At 41.0% G+C, this 19,079-nt stretch overlaps 1 protein-coding gene across 1 annotated transcript in view; it reads right to left on the reverse strand.

Annotated features, from left to right (window-relative positions):
* Window positions 1-1,117: 1,117 nt before the first annotated feature.
* Window positions 1,118-19,079, reverse strand: part of e(r) (enhancer of rudimentary) — a 77,381-nt gene continuing 59,419 nt past the window's right edge. Inside the window, exon 4 of the mRNA XM_080274846.1 lies at window positions 1,118-3,522. Coding sequence (XP_080130972.1) covers window positions 3,423-3,522 — 100 coding nt within the window. The 3' untranslated portion in view covers window positions 1,118-3,422. The remainder of the gene's footprint in view (window positions 3,523-19,079) is intronic.

Genomic DNA, 19,079 nt, shown 5'->3' on the forward strand with positions numbered 1-19,079 from the left:
AAAATGTGCAAAAGAAGTGGAAAGTAGAGTGCTACAAGGAAGGAAAGTAGCTGGTGCTATGAAGGCCTTGATATGACACAGAGGCTTGAGTGTTGCAGCTGCGCAAGGCTTACATGAAGAAGTGTTGGTGCCAACTTTAACATATGGATATGGATGTGGCATGAAAATGAAAAGTCAGGAGTGAGAGCAATGGAGATGGGACTACTGAGGAACGTATGTGGAGTACAGAGGGTGGGTAGGATACGAAATAATGTAATTCGTGAAAGATGTGGGGTAAGTCTGTGGACACCAGAATCGAAGAGAGTGTACTGAGATGGTATGGTCATGTGGAGAGAGATAACAGAGTCGTGAAAAAGGTATATCTGAGCAAATCTGAAGGGAGGAGGAGGTGAGGTAGGCCAAGGAGATGGTGGAGGGATATGGTGGGTGTGTGAAAAAGAGATGTATGGAAGTCATTGAGGCTACAGAACTGACAAGAGATCAAGCTGGCTGGATGACTCTTGTGAGAAGTGCATGATCAGGGATTTGGCACCCCTTTTTAACTTGACAGCATCTGATTGACTCTGTTGGATATGTTTATGTGAAGCAACAGAATGTGGTGAAAGTTTGGGGTGTATCAGACAGAGCCAGGATTCCGGGGCTTGAATGATAAGTGAATGGAAACGTCTCCCACTGGACTGGGCAAACTTACGCTGTCTTGACGTTGCTACTCCTCACCCTACCCTATGGTGGGAAAGGAGGTCTGGGTATTGATGAATGATGATGCAAGGAATAGGCAGCTTCAGACTTCAATCCACCAGATTGACATTCAGATGAGCTTGCAGTCAGAACAAATAAAGCCTTATGTACTGTGGAAGAGAAGTGGAACAGTATAATGGGAAAAGAGGGAAGAGAAAGGACAATTGGTAGGTTAATAATTACAAACTAGCCTATAGATGGTTCAGTTACAGCCATCCCTGTTATAATTCCCAGGAGGGAGCAAATGCATTTACAGCTATGATTGTAATAACACTACTGCTTTGGAACAACAAACATATTATTATATAGTCATTGCCTACACTTGACAGCCCAAGGATAACCAAGTTTATGCTTGCATATTAGGTGAAAAATTAACATATACATTTATGCAGTTTTATTACGAAGTCAAAATACACAACAGACAAAAAGTAAGAATATGTAGCTATTTGTTTCTGCTCTGCTATGAAGTAGACACATGAAAGGATGGATGGCTTTCCTTATAAAGAAAAGCTTGGCTGAATTTTAATGAGTGAACAAATGAGCATGTCTTACCTAAAAAAAAATAAAGGAGCTTAAATTCATAATTCTGCTGATATTACAAAAACTTTAATAAGCATGAACTTAAACTAATATCTTATTACTTTATTTGTTTAACACCAATTTGTGAAGCCTGGGCAAAATTTTGGGCAGAACACAAATGCCAAGCAATAAAATGTATATTTTATTACACCAAAGTAACAAGTTAGCCAGGACTTTTTTTTTTCCCCTAATGCACTGATGGGCACTGATTTGGTAAAAGGTCGACTAACACATATGAGATCTGAGGCTGCTAATGGTATCACACAAGGACAATGATGGCCAAAATTCACTCAACATCTCGGGAAACACCAGGCATCAAATTGTGTTTCCAGTTTAGTATCATGATGTATGGGATTGTCATGGGTAAATATCCCTCTCATGCATAACAAATTGGCTAGATATATACTAAAATACTACTAGAAATATACAAATATACCTGGTGTTGTCCAAGTTGTCCGGGCAACTTGCAATAACCAAATATCTCCATAGAGCTACAGTTCAACATGACTACAGTATGCAGGAAAAGCCCTTAATGAAGCCAAATTCACCTTGTTTGTGTTATTTTGATCCTGTGTGGCATAACCCAATGTGGACGTAAATATATCCAAAGCCGAAGGTGATTTTCCTCATCCAGGTTGGATTTGTACTGTTGATCCCAGGGAATCTTATGGTCATATTCTTAAAACTGAGAGTGTGAAGGTGTAGGAAAGCCTCCACCAGTGTCTGATGGTTATTTATGGAATATGTAAGTCCTCATTAAATGTTGGATATGTTCTTATGTTCCAGAATATCAAAACTCTTTTCATACATCCAGTACTTCACAGTGATTCACTACTCTGGGACCCCAAGACAACAACAATGTATCTTTTAATTACTGAACAGACTTACATGAAACTACAGTATGTACTTCAACTTCAGTCACTGTCAATCATATACTGTACTGCATTTGAGAAACTCCAAAATAACTGAAGTTAAAAGGAAATTAAATGCTGCTCTCTTAATGGCAAGGTGCCATGTAGGCATGCATCAGTCAACTGCATTGATCCAGTGATCATACCATACTCGAAAACTGAAAGCATATTTTTAATTCTCCTGATTTAACTCCAGACTTTTCCTGTCAGTGATGATGTCTTAGGAGAAAAAGACTGAAAAATATCCACTGCACATTCGACCTGCCAAAAGAATACATTATGGGGAGAATGTAGCTATCCCAAAGGACTGGTTTTACCAAAAATTCACTTTACTTGGAACACCAGTGTTTATTATGTTTAAATGCTGAAGAGAACAGCTTTAAAAGTTGGTGTAATTGTGGATACATTATAATGAAACTAAAATAATTACCAAATTTAAACTGACTCATTTATACCAGAATCCATCCATCATCCAATTCCACGTTGCCCCATGCAGAGCGCAGAATTTATATCATTCTTGGGTCTCAGTGAATCACCCTGTATAACTGGAGGAAACTTGTAAATCAGCTTTACAGATAGCAATGAAACTGTAATACTCATCATTATTTTTATTATTATTACTGTAAGAAAAAAAGGTCAGAGCTAAATATGAAATACCTGCACACATTTTGATGTCATTGTATATTCCATAAATAATGAAAAAAATAATAAATCAATAAAATATACAGTACAGGCTTCCCTTATGTAATCTCAGTTTTAAGAATATGGCCTTTAACCACTACCTCAGTCTCACTTCTTTTAGTACTCACAGAGATAATATAATAAATCTGCAAGGCAGAATATAAAATACAGTACTGTACAATCTTACGTTCCAATCTGGTGAAAAAAAATAAAATAAATAAAAATCCAGGAAAGGTAGAACAGAAACTTACAGTGCTATATTGCCTTTTTCACTGGTGAATTCTTTAACTAACACATACAGAAGTATCAGATTATTAAATCCCTATAAATTTCACCTATCATCAATCTGAGGCTATGAATTTCAAAACCAAAATCCTTTTTTTTTTTTTTTTCCCCCATGAACTCACCCAGCTATGCTCCTACTGTTAATCAGGATAGAAAATTAAATATATGCTTTTTCACACTGCAAAATCCTCTCAGACATGGTAGTGACATAAATGATAGGGTGATCTCTCAGTTGGCCTTTGCTGCCTGACGCCGAAGCAGAATGTATATTTTCTCTTTTATCCAGTCCTTGTTGTATGGGGCATATGTGTTGGTGCTCTTCTGGTATCTGCAAAGAAAATGAATTATCACCATTCTGACCTCACCCTCCCCCCCTTTAGAAATGGGGGTATGGCAGGATCCAAAAACAGGGGAAGACAAAATACCATGTGTTAGTGCTTTTCTGGTACAGTACTTGACAAATACAACCAAATCCTCATCCTCATCATAATCATCCTGATCTTTTTTCTCCCACTGGAGGACGGAGGGAGTTAAGATTGGGGGGGAGAGAGAGAGAGAATCTGAAGAGCTCAGAGTGCATCTTGGAATGAAGGGAGTATGAGGGGTAGAGGGTGACAGGTGATTGAAATCTTGAGCTGGAGGTGGGTGGATGTCTGTTGCATACAAGAAGTCAGATAGAGAGAAGAATCAGCATGGCTATTGCTGGGAAGGACTGTAGGTGACAATCAGGAGGTGGGTGGATATTATGAATGTAGTGAAAGTAAATGAAACAATTATTGTGTTGAAACTGATGTTTGGAAAACTCCAGCTAACAATCTCAGTATATGCTCCAAAATTTAGCTTGGATGATAGGGGGGAGGGGGGGGTGGAATTTAGATGATTTTTTTGGTACATGTGGTTGGTGGTATGGGGAATAATGAGACTGTAGTTTTGGAAGTGAATTATAATGGCCATGTGGGTGCAGCAGCACAAGGATATGAAGGTATGCATGGAAGATGCTCATATAAAGAAGGTGAGAGGATACTACAATAGAGTTTGGTTAAACAACGAACATGGTTGTGTGCAACATGGGTTTTTGAGCCTGCAGGAACCTGTAGCCAGATTTACTATTTCCTGGTCACAAGGGCTAGTAGGCATTGCGGGGGGGGAAGTGTGTGCAACAACACAAATTGCTGATATATGACAGGGTACTGAAGACGTGGGTAATGAAGAAAAATAACATGTTCCCGGGAGGAAAGCCTGTAAGATGAAAACCAAATTGCACAGGATACTTTCTTGAGTAAGATGGTGGCTGAGCATGGGCCTGCAGACAGAAGAGTAAATGAACAGTACAGGATTCTCAACAACATTCTCTTGAGAGTTAATAAGTCATTGTGTGGTTAGACATGGGACCCACTAAGACATAAGGTAATGTGGTGGTGGGATGAGGGAGTAGATTGTACAATTACAAGACTGTTTAGGGAATGGAAAAGGTGGCTACACACAGAAACACTTGGCAGCTAATTGTAGAGCCAGAAGGTACCATATATGGGGTGAAGTCTGAGAGACATTGGGGTTCTTTATTGGGGGTGAGACAGGTCTGTTAAGGGTCCAAGTAGGAAAAAAAAGTGAGGCAGTATCTTTTATAACCTTTGGTATGGAGCTGATAATAACAATGAATTGTGTTTTGACAGCTAATTTCAATATAATGAGCTATACACACATTACTAATGTAAATACATACATCATCTAATATATAATTTATAAGTGTGTGTTTGTGGTAGGTGGGGGCACTCACCATCCACTCACCTGATGTAGTGCTACTCTCGGGTGGCTGCCCTTTCCTTTCTTCTTTCCTTCCTTTTGCTCCTTCCTCCTGTCTACGCGTGACTCTACACTTTGTGACATGCCAAACGGTTTCCTGTACGGCAGGAAACCATTTACCATGCTGGGTGGTAACCATATAACCAAATTATGGTGCCTGGTGGTTTAGTGGGTAATTAAGGTGCTCCAATCGGATTGAGCCGGTGAAGGTTTATATCCAAGGGATGGTTGGGGCTTATTACTCACATAATGCCACTCAGGAATGAGTGAGGCTGGTCATTCTCATCTTAAATGTCAGGGCCAACTTGCCCAGCCCCGGACTCTTACGCTTCTCATGGGGCAACATAGGATTAGATGATGGAAGGATGGATATAGGTGTGTGTGTGTATATAATTTAATTTATATGTGTGTATATAATTTAAATGTGTATATAATGTAATTTATAAGTGTGCATAGGTGGGAACGCTCACCATCCACCCACTTGATACAGTGCTGCATTGGGTGTCTGCCCTTTGCTCTTTTCCTTCCTTCCTCTTCTGTCTTTCTTTCCTTCATTCTTTCCTCTTCCTTCTGCCTACGAGTGACTTTATTCTCCCTCTTGTCATTCTTTCCTCTTCCTTCTGTGTATGGGTGACTCTACACTGAGTGACAGGCCAATGGGTTCTGTACACCAGGAAACCATTTACTGTACTATGTTGGGTGGTAACCATATAACCAAATTATGGCACCTGGTGGTTTAGTGGGTAACTGAGGCACTCCAGTTGGATTGAGCATGTGTAGGTTTATATGCAAGGGGTGGTTGGGGTTTATTGCTAACATAATGCCACTCAGGGATGAGTGAGGCTGGTCAATCTCATCTTAAATGTTAGGACCAACTTGCCTAGCCTTGGGTTTGTACACTCCTCATGGGGCAACATAGGATTTGATGGTGGATAGATGGATCCATATTTTGTTTTGTGGTGTGCTATGTTGAGGGAAGGCCAGCAGGCGTGTATAAACATGCATTTACTGGTGTTAACCCGCGGCGTCCCGTTGACGTGAATTAACATCCACATGTTTTGTCACTGCCAATCCCGTCGACGTACATAAACGCGAATCAATTGCAAGGTCCCTAATTTGCACAGTTTTCAATTTTCACGAGTGATTTTTGGTACATAAACATGGGACACCTTCCTCTACAAGATGCCAGGCAGGGACAATGCCTTACCCAGCATGACCTCCCCCCCTCCTGCATCCCACTGTCTCAGCAATTCACCTGTTATTAGTGAACTGGCCAGTAAAGCCATGTCATGCCACAGTACGAAATTCAGGGCCAGTGATTCCCCAATCGATGACAATGAGGAGGACAAACTTTATATAGCATTAGAGGAAGAAACAGTCAGAATTAATGATCAGGTGATGTGGCAAAAAAAGGTCAGGTATGATGATGAGTCAGTGAGTGAAACAATGCTTATAATGCCTATATTACTGTTTGAAAACCAATATACTCTCATACGACATATAAATTCGTACCAAGTAAATAAATAAATACCGTTTATGAGTGGTGTGAAATAGTTACCCTCCCATAGAACTCGTTTTCTTTGGTGCCAGCCTGTTAGAAAACCCAGTAAGGTAAGAAGGTACTGGTACCTGGATGGAGTATTTTAAACCTCAGGTGAGCAATTTCTCTATGAATTTTCGATGTTTCTCACCAAAAGCGGAGGTTTGAGCCAAAAAAAAAAAAAAATTCCAAAAATGGTCGGGATTGGGGGGAGTCAGTGGTGGAAAAGTGGTCGGGATGGGGCGGGTTAAGGGTGGAGTTACCATGGAGGCGGGGCTCATGAACACATAAATACCGTAGTCAACGACAGCAAATGGCAGAACCATTCCCTCTGCTTCTGGAGTACAGTATGGTGTGGGTGGGCCTGCAGCTAGGAATCTTGTTGTGTGCTAAAGTGAGATCTCTTGTGAGTGTTTTTACATATGTAATCTTGGTTAGATCATGCCACTTTTCTCAGGATTTATAAGTGCTTGGAATATGTTCATCACTCCATAATATCTTGCCCTCACAGACACACCATATCTTTTACATACTAATTTATAATTAATTTCTTTATCATCAATAATTTATTTGTCTTATTTATATTTTCTAGATTTGTCTTCAACACATCAGAAAAACGAACTGAAATGATGACTATTCAATATGGCTTCACATGTGTTATGAAGAAGGATGGCACACAATGTCCACAGTGTACCCTGGACAGTATCATACTCTTGAATGCAAATATGAAGCAATCAAAGTTCAATGAACATTTCCAGAACACACACAGCAGCAAGGATGCATGGCATGACATCACAACATTAAGGGTCAAGTGAGTATGATTTGACCATGCTGACACACTGCTGACATGGATTTTTACCATGAGAAACTTTTGCTATTTGCTTTTTATCAATTTGCTAAGTCAAAGAAAGCCCATAAGGTAGGCAAGGAACAGATCAAGCCATATGCCCTTGAAATGGCAAAGGTTTTCTTGGTAAAGACCCAGGGAAAAACTAAAATGAGCTTTTATCAAATGATACGATCCATAACTAAATTATCAAAATACGTCAGAATATTCTGGAGCTGGCTGTCACTGATATTAAGGCTACTCCAAATGATCAGCGATCGCTGCATTAATCCCCACGCATCAAGGTACGCCATATGGTGCAGTGTGGAGGACGTCAGGGTACGCCATATGGCGCACCCGATTTACCACCACTGTTTTATGTTGAAAGTATTGTACTGCCCCAAGTGTCTAGTGTAATTTGTGCAAATGCCCATCCTTCCACACAATGAAAATTTCTAGTGGTAGCATAAATAATGTAAATATAAATATTATCCCTAAGACATAATGAAATAAACAGTGATATAAGTAAATTTGGTATAAGAAAATTAGTGAAATAAGTACCAGTAATTTAGAAACTAATGAAACATTTACAGTATATTGTCTGCATTTTTGGAGGAAGGAATAGATCAGCAGGGCAGAAGCAGCTGAAGCAATGAAGAAGATCAAGATGGGAAAGGCCCCACGACTTGATGAAGTGTGTGGTGAAATGCTGAAGTATGGGGGTGAGATTGTTGCGGAGTGGATATGGAAGTTGTGTAGATTGGCTTGGAAGGAGGGAAGGGTTCCAGAGGATTGGAAATCAGGTATAATTGTTCCTTTATACAAAGGAAAAGGGGAGACAGAAGTATGTGGTAACCATAGGAGTATTTGCCTTCTTAGTGTGGTTGGAAAAATATATATATGGTAGAATACTCATGGATAGGGTTAGGCATATAACAGAGGAGCTAGTTGGAGAAGAACAAGGGGGAGTTAGGAAGTGAAAAAGATGTGTAGATCAAATATTAATTTGTTCCAAGATGTTTAGTGGAAAAGTATCTAGAGAAGGGAAAGAAAGTGTATGCTGCCTTCATGGACTTGGAGAAAGTATATGACAGAGTTGATAGGCAAGGTATGTTGAAGGTTTACAAAATATATGGAGTGGATGGGAAATTGTTGAGTGCTGTGAAGAGTATGTATGAGGGAGCTAAGACTACAGTGCAGGTGGATGGAGAGCTGAGTGAGTTCTTTGATCTAAATGTGATACTGAAACAGGGATGTGTGTGATGTCTCCATGGCTGTTTAATATATTCATGGATGGGGTTGTAAAGGAGGTGTAAGGTAGGGCAGTGGATGTAGAGGTGGCTCTAATGCAGTGGTGTCCAACCTTTTCTAATTCTCGCCCCCCCTCACTGACTGACACGTTCCCTGTGTCACCCTTCCTCAACTACTGTATTTTACTGGCATAGTTGGCACATGTCAATAAATATCTAGTGGGTTGGTAATGAAGTTTCCGTCAGCTGAAGCCAAGGGTGAAGCAACTGGGGTGCTGAATGATCATTTTGGCTCTGAGAGCACTTATTGCATATCAAAGCTGGCTCTGAGGGCACTTATTGCATATCAGAGCCAAAGAAAATGTTGCCTAAAATGACCGTGACAGGCCTTTCCTCTTCCTTGGGTGACTCTGGCATCATCCCAAACATTCTGAGAAAAAACAATATAATTAAGATGCTCGTTGATCGAGGTTGTACCCTCAACCTTCTCTTCACAAGAACAAGGAATGACACCAAAACTGCTGTCTTGAAGATGTCGCCAGAGGTGAGATCCTCCATTGTAGAACAGGGCAATTACATCTATGTGGATCTTATAAGATGCCGCGTATTCGATTGATTCTGGGTTACACAGTGTCATCACTGCAAGGCTTTGGTCATACATTTGAGAGATGTTCTAGGAAAAGTGATGAACCTATATGCGTCTTTTGTGCTGGAACCCATAAATCTAAGGATTGTAGTAACAGAAATTCTCCCAAATGCATCAACTGCTCTTCTTTAAGACATCAAGATGCTAATTCAAATTCACAGTCAGTTACCCATTTTGCATCAAGTAGACTCCAATTATGATTTCTCATATGAAGAGATTGATCGAAAACACCAATTTTGACCATTCAAAAGACTGACTACATCCCTCTTGAACCACTTAAGGATGGGTCTTTTAAATATTCATTCTATCCGAAATAAGATAGACTATATTAATGAAACTCTAAATCAGCATGAGCTTGACATTTTGTGCTTGACTGAAACCTGGTTGTATGAGTCTGATATCGATATTATTCATAATGCTTTGCCTAAGACACATTCTATAATTAGTATTCCTAGGCCTGCTGCTGACTATCCAGCAGGAGGTGTAGCATTCATCTACTCGGCAGCACTTGCAAATGTTTCTCTCATTGAGTCAGACCTGACCCCAACTTCATTTGAATTTATGGAAGTATTAATAAATTTCCATCGGAATACCATTAGAATTGCAATTGTCTATCGACCAGGTCAAACAGGCGGAGATCGGGGTTTTATGGAGGAGTTTGGACAGTTTCTTGAAGGGTTTTCTCTTAAACCTGGAGGACTTCTTGTTTGTGGTGATTTCAATTATTGGGTTGACAGTCCAGAGTCAAAACCATTTTCTTCAGAATTCCTTGAGTTGATCACCCAGAACAATTTTTTCAATCATGTGAGTAATCCAACTCATGTCTCAGGACATGTCCTTGACTTGGTCTTGTCTCCTGTTGGTTGCAGGCGCGTATCAGATGTGGAGGTTGACTCATTTGACCCCCTCATCTCTGATCATGCTCTGATCACTTTTAGTTTTGATGTCCCAAAATCCCCTTCATATAAAAAGGTCATTAGGTTCAGAAATTACAGGAATGTTGACCGCCAGTTGATGTATCTTGAAACTGATCAACGTTTAAACTCCATTGATTCTTCGTATCTTGAAACTGATCAACGTTTAAACTCCATTGATTCTTCCGGTCTTTCTTCTGATGAGTTAGTTGATATTTACAACAATGAGCTTAGGTCAGTTTTTGACCATTATTGTCCTGAGGTAGTAAAAACAATCACTGTATGTGATGATTCTCCGTGGTATGGTCCTTCCATAGATAGACAACGTAGACAACGTAGAATGGCAGAACGTGAGTGGCGCTTGCAGCGGACCGAAGTAACTCGTTTGCGTTATGTTTTTGCAAGAAGAGCAGTCGTTCACACTGTAAAAGCCAAAAAGACTAGGTGTTATCAATTTAAAGTTGATTCATGTGGTGGTGATAAAAAAAAAACTGCCTGCAGTTGTGAACAATTTGGTTGGCCGGAGGAATGTAATTGTTAAACCCACTTCTGCATCTGATACCCAATTGGCTTCTGATTTTGCTTCATTTTTTACAAGTAAGATATCTCGCATTAGAAGTGATTTAGACAGCAGTTCTCCTAGTGAAGCGTACTCAGTTGACTTCCAGCCATAGTGCACTGGGGATCATTTGCTTTCAACATTTCATCTGCTTGATGTAGACAAAGTCAAATGTTATATCAAAGAACTTAATAAAACATTTTGCTTACTCGATCCATGTAACATGTCACAACTACCTGATGTGTATGAGCATGCTGCAGACTTTATCTGCAACATAATAAACAGATGCTTCTTAGAAAGTAATTTTGTGCAGTCAGAGAAACGTGCTTTGCTTAGGCCCCTAAATTATCGTCCCGTCTCTAACCTGTCTTTATTATCCAAGATTATTCAGCGGGCCATACTCGATCAACTCGAACCTCTACTGGAACACAACAGAGGTGTTCCTGTAGTTCAATCAGCATAAAGAAAATACCATTCAACTGAAACTGCACTAACAAGGATTCAGAGTGACTTGGTGGCAAACACTTGTAGTGGGATGTCCTCTCTCCTAGTTCTGTTGGATCTGTCTGCAGCTTTTCATACAGTAGGTCATAAACTATTGTTGGACGATCTGTGTTTTTATGGCATTCGTGACAGTGCCCTCTTGCTCCTTAACCCGCCCCATCCCGACGTTTTTGGACCTTTTTTTTTTTTGGCTCAAACATCCGCTTTTGGTGAGAAACATCGAAAATTCATAAAAAATCACTCACCTGAGGTTTAAAATACCGGATTTAGGTGCGAGTACAGTAATCCCTCCAATATCCGACGTAATAGAGCCATAGGCAGGTCCGGATAGTGGTCCTGTCCGGATATTGGGCCCCAGCCTCCTGGACTTGTACTTATGGACCCTAACTCAGAGAAACACCTATAGAACTCCCTCTGGACATGCACAGCACCTATTTAAGACCCAAATCACACCAATAAGGCACATAAAAGGCTGAAATAAATCCAAAAGAACCATAAAATGAGGTTTTAGAGGTGAGTTTATACAAAATCAAACATTCTGGGTACTTACAAGTCCCTGGCTCCTGGACTGGTTTGAACTGGCAGTTTACAGTCCACAGTTAATCCTCTGCACTCTAAATTCTAATTTCTTAACACTGCACAAAACTGTAAATTCCTGTGTGTTCTAGTGGCAAGGTATTGCAGTTTATTCACTGTTTATTTACAAAAAACAAGAACCTGTGGCTTACACTGCTATGAGCATTTGCTCTCGATCGGAGTTAGGCTGTGACTGTTGATGATGGCGGGGTAACAGAGTTGCCAGATCGCAATGGCCACATTACCAATCTCCCCAACTTTCATTACCAAATTTAACTTTTCATTACCAAATTCGTAAAGCTAGCATTTATTCTTCACTAATTATATATACAAGTGGAAATACATGTAATCACTCTCCTTATAATTAACACCATGTTGATTATTTTCACACAATGTAGGGTAGCAGATTAATCAAAGAGAGCAAACAATCCACCATCTCCATCCTGTGTATCCTCATACATGTGAAAAATCCATTTGGTAATGCATTATTCTGATTCATTACCAAATGAATTTTTCATTACCAAATTGGCCCACACTTGGTAATGAAAAATACCAAATGGCAACCCTGACAGGGGAGGGGGGAGGAAGGAAGGGGTGAAGGGACCATGGTGTAACAGCTGTTTGGCGCCAGGCGGCAATTTCAAATTACGGGTGGGAAAAAAGTCAGATTTTTTTTGAATTTTTTGCGGTTTTTGTCCCATTTTGGGAATATTGGATCCCAGGATGATTATGTCCGGTTTGTGGGGATGTTCGGATATTGGGCGTTCGGATAGTAGAGGGATTACTATACTTCCTTACCTGACTGGGTTTTCTAACAAGCTGGCACCAAAGAAAACGAGTTCTATGGGAGGGTAACTATTTTATCCACTCATAAACAGTATTTACTTATTTACTTGGTACGAATTTATATGTAGTACAAGAGTATATTGGTTTTCAAACAGTAATATAGGCATTATAAGCATTGTTTCACTCACTAACTCATCACCATTCATGACCTTTTTTTTCCCACATTGCCTGATCATCATTTGTGACTGTTTCTTCCACTAATGCTATGTAAACATTGCCCTCTACATTGTCATCGACTGGGGAATCACTCTGGCCCTGAATGTCTTTATTGGCCAGGTCACTGGTAACAGGTGAATTGCCGAGACAATGGCGTGCATGGGGGGGGGGGGAGAGGTTATGCGGTGTAAGGCATTGTTCCTGCTTGGCATCTTATAGGGGGATAGAGGAAGGTGTCCTGTGTATACATGCCAAAAACCACTCGCGAAATCACTCGCGAAAATTGAAAATTGTGCAAATTAGGGACCTTGCAATGTTGCCGCGTTAATTCACATCGCCGGGACGGCGTGGGTTAAGTCGTATCTGTCGGACAGATCTCAGAGAGTGGTTGTTGATTACACTAGCTCTGATTCTGCTCCCCTTCTATTTGGAGTCCCTCAAGGATCAGTTTTGGGTCCAATTCTATTTACTATCTACACAAGTAGTTTATCATCTCTACTTGATGCTCATGATGTGTCCTACCATTTTTATGCTGATGACACCCAGCTCTATGTTAAGATGTCAAATATCAATGATACTAAGACAAAGTTTGAATCTCTAATGTCTGACATTAAGATTTGGATGGCTAAGAGGAAACTTAAGCTGAATGATGGTAAAACTGAGATCATCATCATCAGAGGAAACAGAAGGGGTGATGACACTGACAATGCCCTGGCTTTGAACACTGGCATGTCACAGCTTCACCCAGTCAGTTCTGTTCGAAATCTGGGTGTTTATTTTAATTCTAAGTTAAATTACAAAGAACATATAAATCAGGTTGTGACAGGGTGTAACTTGCATATCAGAAATCTGTCCTCTGTGAGAAAATTCCTGAACAGACGGTGCCTCTTAACATTGGTCCATGCAGTTGTCTTGTCTTGTGTTGATTATTGTAATTCACTGTGGGCTGGTCTTCCAAATAATATACTAACAAAAGTTCAGTCTGTGTTGAACAGGGCAGCACAACTTATCTTTGGTCTCCCCCCGAGAACCCCAACTACCCCGTTTCTGATTGAGTTGCACTGGTTACCAGTAAAGGCTAGAATTGAATTTAAACTGTGTCATATTACATTCAAGGTTATTAAGTTTGGTGAACCAAAGTATCTTGCTGAATTATTAAAACTCCCGTCGGCACGCCCGGGTGTGATGTTACGCAGTGAAGATGATTCCTTGCGTCTTGATGAGCCAGGAGCCATCCACCAGTCATCTTTCTCTGATCTTCTTTTGCGTACAGAGCCCCTAGATTATATAACAGATTGCCATTGTCCGTGAGACAACTCTCTACTGTTGAATCCTTTAAGAGACAACTGAAAGCCTTTATTTTTTCAAAATGCTATGACTTGGAGAGAGGTACTATGACGGATGATTATAGGGTTTAATTATTGCCACCTTCATGTATATATGACGTAGCTTGTACAGTATTATACTATATACAAGAAATGTCATAATTCTTGTAATTGTAAAAATAATATATGGGTGTCGAGCGCTAGTGAATTCCCAAAGGAAGAACTGGCGCTTTTGAGAAACAAAAGGCCAGATTATTATTATTATTATTATCATCCACTCACTTGATGTAGTGCTGCGTACTTCCTTAGCTTTTATCATTCTTTTTCTGTGCCTGCCCTCCTCTCTTCCTATTTCTCCCATCTTTCCTGTCACTTCTTATTCCTTTTCTTTCCATTACAGGTGGCTTTACATTGAGTGACAAGCCAAATGGTTTCCTGTAAGCCAAGAAACCATTTACAACGCTGGGTGGTAACCATATAACCAAACCATACGTGCTCCCTACGTGTCAACAAGTGGGTTGGTGGAGGGTTGGTGCCCCTCCCTGTAAAACAACTAACTCAGTGTCAAATGGCCACCCTTTACAGGATTATGGTGTCTGGCAATAGATAGATAGATAGATTATTATATCTGAAATATTTTCTCCATATTTAGAAATTACTGAATTCCATCATAATTCATAGTTTTCAAATATAATTACCCTCTTTATCAAGCCTTCGCGCCCCCCCAGGCAGCCCTTCGTGTCCCCCTAGGGGGGCGTGCCCCACAGGTTGGAAACCATTGCTCTAATGAATAAGGGTGAGGTGTGGAAGATTCTGGTGTTGCTGTTTAATGATGATACAGTATTATTGAGTGAAGATGAATGGGCGTTGCAACGTTTGGTGAATGAATTCAGGACAGTGTGCAAGAGGACGAATCGGAAAATTAATGTAAACAAGAGTAAAGTTATGGTGATTGAGAGGAATGAAGTCACAGAATGCAAAGTGAAGTTGGATGGTGAGGATATGGAGAATGTGAATGCATTCAAGTACTTGGGTAGTGTGATAAGTAAGGATGGAAGTTTTGGGGATGAAGTATGGTGCTTAAAAGGGTACAGCAAGGAAGGAAGGTTGTTGGTTCACTGAAAGTGGTGATGAGAAATAGGGAGGTGAGTATGGAAGATAAGAAGTCACTGCATGATAGTATTGTGATCCCTACTCTGATGTGTGGAAGCAAGGCATGGACCTTGCTAGAGGGGAACAAGTCAACTGAGAGCAGTGGAAATGAGTTACCTGAGAGGAGCATGTGGAGTGACATGGAGGGACAGGTTGATGAATGAAGAAGTGAAAGAACATTGTGGGGTGGATGTGGACGTGACTGAGAGAATTAGGAGAAATACACAGAGGTGGTTTGGACGTGTGGAGAGAATGGAGAATAAAAATCTGACTAAGAGGGTGTATGTAGGTGAAGTGGAGGGAGGGAGAGGGAGGGAGAGACCATGGATGAGGTGGAGATGGAGCTGAGAGGTATATGAGGGAGGAGGGACTGAGTTGGGGGGAGGCCAGTCAAATGGTGGGTGACAGCGACTTGGAGGTGTTTTGTCTGCAGCCACCCTTTGCGAGAATAGGGCATCGGGATATAGATAGATAGATGGACAGATTTTTGTAAATATATATTGCTTGTATTTTTGTAAATATGAAGCTATTACTACACGAAATACAATATGTGAAACTAACAAGATTACTGGAGCGGTGGTGTCTTCGCAAAGGGTCTATCCCCCAGAGGCTGTTGAAGCAGAGGAGGAGGACAGCATGGGGGCCTAACCACTGCAAACCCCCCTGGCCCCTACGGGGCCCAAGAACCTGGGAGTGGCTTCGGTCGCCCAGGCAAGTACCACGTGTCTCAACACAACATATACAACACCGTTTTTTCTACACCAAGAAATGACTCCCCGGCGGTCATTTCTCGAAGACTTCTAGCCGGTGACACTGACACCAATGCAGGACCCATCAACAAAAACACATGTCCAGCATGCTCAAAACCTATCACTTTGAGCCAACATACAAAGGGTTCAGTTCAGTGCAATTCTTGCAAGAACTGGACCCATTACACGTGCACAACACTTGCATAAAGAATATTACACAAACACCTGGACCTGCTCCTTAAGCTCCATACCCCCATCCACTAACCCCACTCATACTTCCTCCACATCTCCTCAGTCTAACCCACTGATCCTTTCCACACCATTCAATCCCCCAGCCTCTACCATTCCATCCCACTCTAATTCACCCCAATCCTTACCTCCATCACAACCTTCTCCTACCCCTTTCCATCCACCCACACCCCCACCTCCCCCCCATATTGCAGTACCCAACACACATCGTACACACAACATAAATGCATTCATTCACCATCCAATCATACGTTTCCCCATGAGGAGCATAGGAGCCTGGGGCTAGGGAAGTTGGTCCTGACATTTAAGATAAGAGTGACCAGCCTCACTCATCCCTGGGTGGCATTACATGAACAATAAACCCCAACCATCCCTTGGATATATAAACCTTCACCGGTGCAATCCAATTGGAGCACCGTTATTACCCACTAAACCACCAGGGGCCAAAATTTGGTTATACAGTTACCACCCAGCATAGTAAATGGTTTCCTGGTGTACAGGAAACCATTTGGCTTGTCACTCAGTGTAGAGTCACCCACAGACAGGAGGAAGAGGAAAGAATGAGGGAAAGAAAAACAGAAAAGGGAGTGTAAAGTCACTCATAGGCAGAAGGACGAGGAGAGAATGAAGGAAAGAAAGACAGAAAAGGATAGAAGGAATGAAGGATGAAGGAGAGGAAAGGGCAGACACCCAAGGGCAGCACTACATCTAGTGAGTGGATGGTGAGTGCCCCCACCTACTACAACACAACATAAACATTCTTCAAATAAACACAGATGGCACAAACACCAAAAAACAGGAATGCACACAATTCATCAAACAACACAACATACACATTGCCATGTTACACGAAACAAAATAAGCAGAACACAAAAAACACCTACATTTCATAATTTCACCACCATTAGACATGACCAGGCCGACGGCAATGGTGGTGGACTCATCACCGTGGTACACAAATCCATCAACTTTTTGGATACTGGTGCACACACAAAGTCACTTCTCCCCCCACAAAGCACCACAACAGAAATACAATCAATTAAAATACGCACTGGTAACACATCACACACAACAACCGCTAATACAATACATCTCTGAAACATGAGCATTTGAATTATGCGGGTGCCATCCCAAAAAATACGATTTAATAATTTTCGTATTGTGCTCGTATTTTTAAATTGTGCGGGCACGTCTGGGAAGACCGAGCCATTCCTACTACATTCTATACTACTTTACGAGGCGGATGGAATGCATAAGGCGACCAGACAGTTCGGTATTTCATTTTGTTTGGATTATTCATAATTTTACTATCTATCTATCTATTGCCAGACGCCATAATCCCATGAGGGGTGGCCACTTGACTTTGAGTTATTTGTTTTACGGGGAGGGGCACTAATCCTCCACCAACCCACTTCTCGACACGTAGGAAGCACGTATGGTTTGGTTATATGGTTACCACCCAGCGTTGTAAATGATTTCTTGGCTTACAGGAAACCATTTGGCTTGGCACTCAATGTAAAGCCACCTGTAAAGGAAAGAAAAGCAATAAAAAGTGACAGAAAAAATGGGAGAAATAGGAAGAGAGGAAGGCAGGCACAGAAAACGAATGATAAGGGCTAAGGAAGAACTAGGCAGCACTACATCAAGTGAGTGGATGATGGTAATATATAATAATTTCATAAAAGAAGGTCATGTTATAACTAATGTAACAGTAATTTTCCAAAAGTGGGAAATTTAAAATGTGCACAAAAAGCGGGACATTTTAGTCACAATTAAAAAAGCGGGACAGACTTTAAAAAGGCAGGACTGTCCCGCCTAAAAGCAGGATTCAGGTCACCTTATTCTAGGCATCCTGACTCCCGCTCAGTATTCAAACGCTCTCGCACTGTTCGCGTCTACTAGGCATAATTCATGTGTTAATACACTGTATTCACTGAATCGTGAATTCTCACCATGGCACCGCTACCTGCCAAGAAGAACAAAAAGATTTATAAACTAAACTGAAGGTTATTGAAATAAAGAAAGCAGGAAAAAGAAACTGTGATATCAGTCGGGAGTTTGGCTTGGGTGAGTAAACCATAAGGCCGATTTTAAAGAATGCTGATAAACTCAAGCTTTTTGTAACAAATATACTACTATACAAGTCTGTAAAATGTGTGTGTATAAAAAGATGAGTAAAACATGACAAAAATGTGCCAACTGGGGAAGATGTCGACCATATTCTATTTATTGCATTGTTTATAGTATTTGAATTATGCGCATATTTAAAAATGCAGTGCACATTGTCGACCATATCTGCGCATAAATGAGGGTCAGAGTGTACATACATTCCCCCCCCAATCGTCCCCCACAGTACCACACAATTACTCTCCCCAAATACTCGTACACCATATCATTAACATACCCAACATCATCCAGGGTGATGATTTCAATGCCAAGGCGTCGGGCTGGCATATCAACAACCCTGACACAGACAGAGGGCTGGTACTACAATCCCAACAGATAATCTTTTCATCCTCAACAATCTCCATCAACATACCCATATCCCACACCAAGCCCTCTTCCTCCCAATATCCCCAAACATCACCTTTTGCCCCCCAAACCTCGCCCCCACAACATCCTGGAGAGTGGTCAAAACCCTTGGCTCTGATCACTTCCCAATCATCATCACTACCAAAACCAGAATCACCTCAGTTGGCCACGGACACACACATACACTAATTATAAACACCAACTGGGAGGCTTCACAACTGAAATGGAACAACACTTTGAAACATTAAACAGTACATC

The sequence above is a fragment of the Coenobita brevimanus genome, chromosome 60 (genome assembly GCF_032717465.1).
Source record: "Coenobita brevimanus isolate Jiangsu-jjx chromosome 60, ASM3271746v2, whole genome shotgun sequence".
Taxonomy (NCBI): Eukaryota; Metazoa; Arthropoda; class Malacostraca; order Decapoda; family Coenobitidae; genus Coenobita; species Coenobita brevimanus.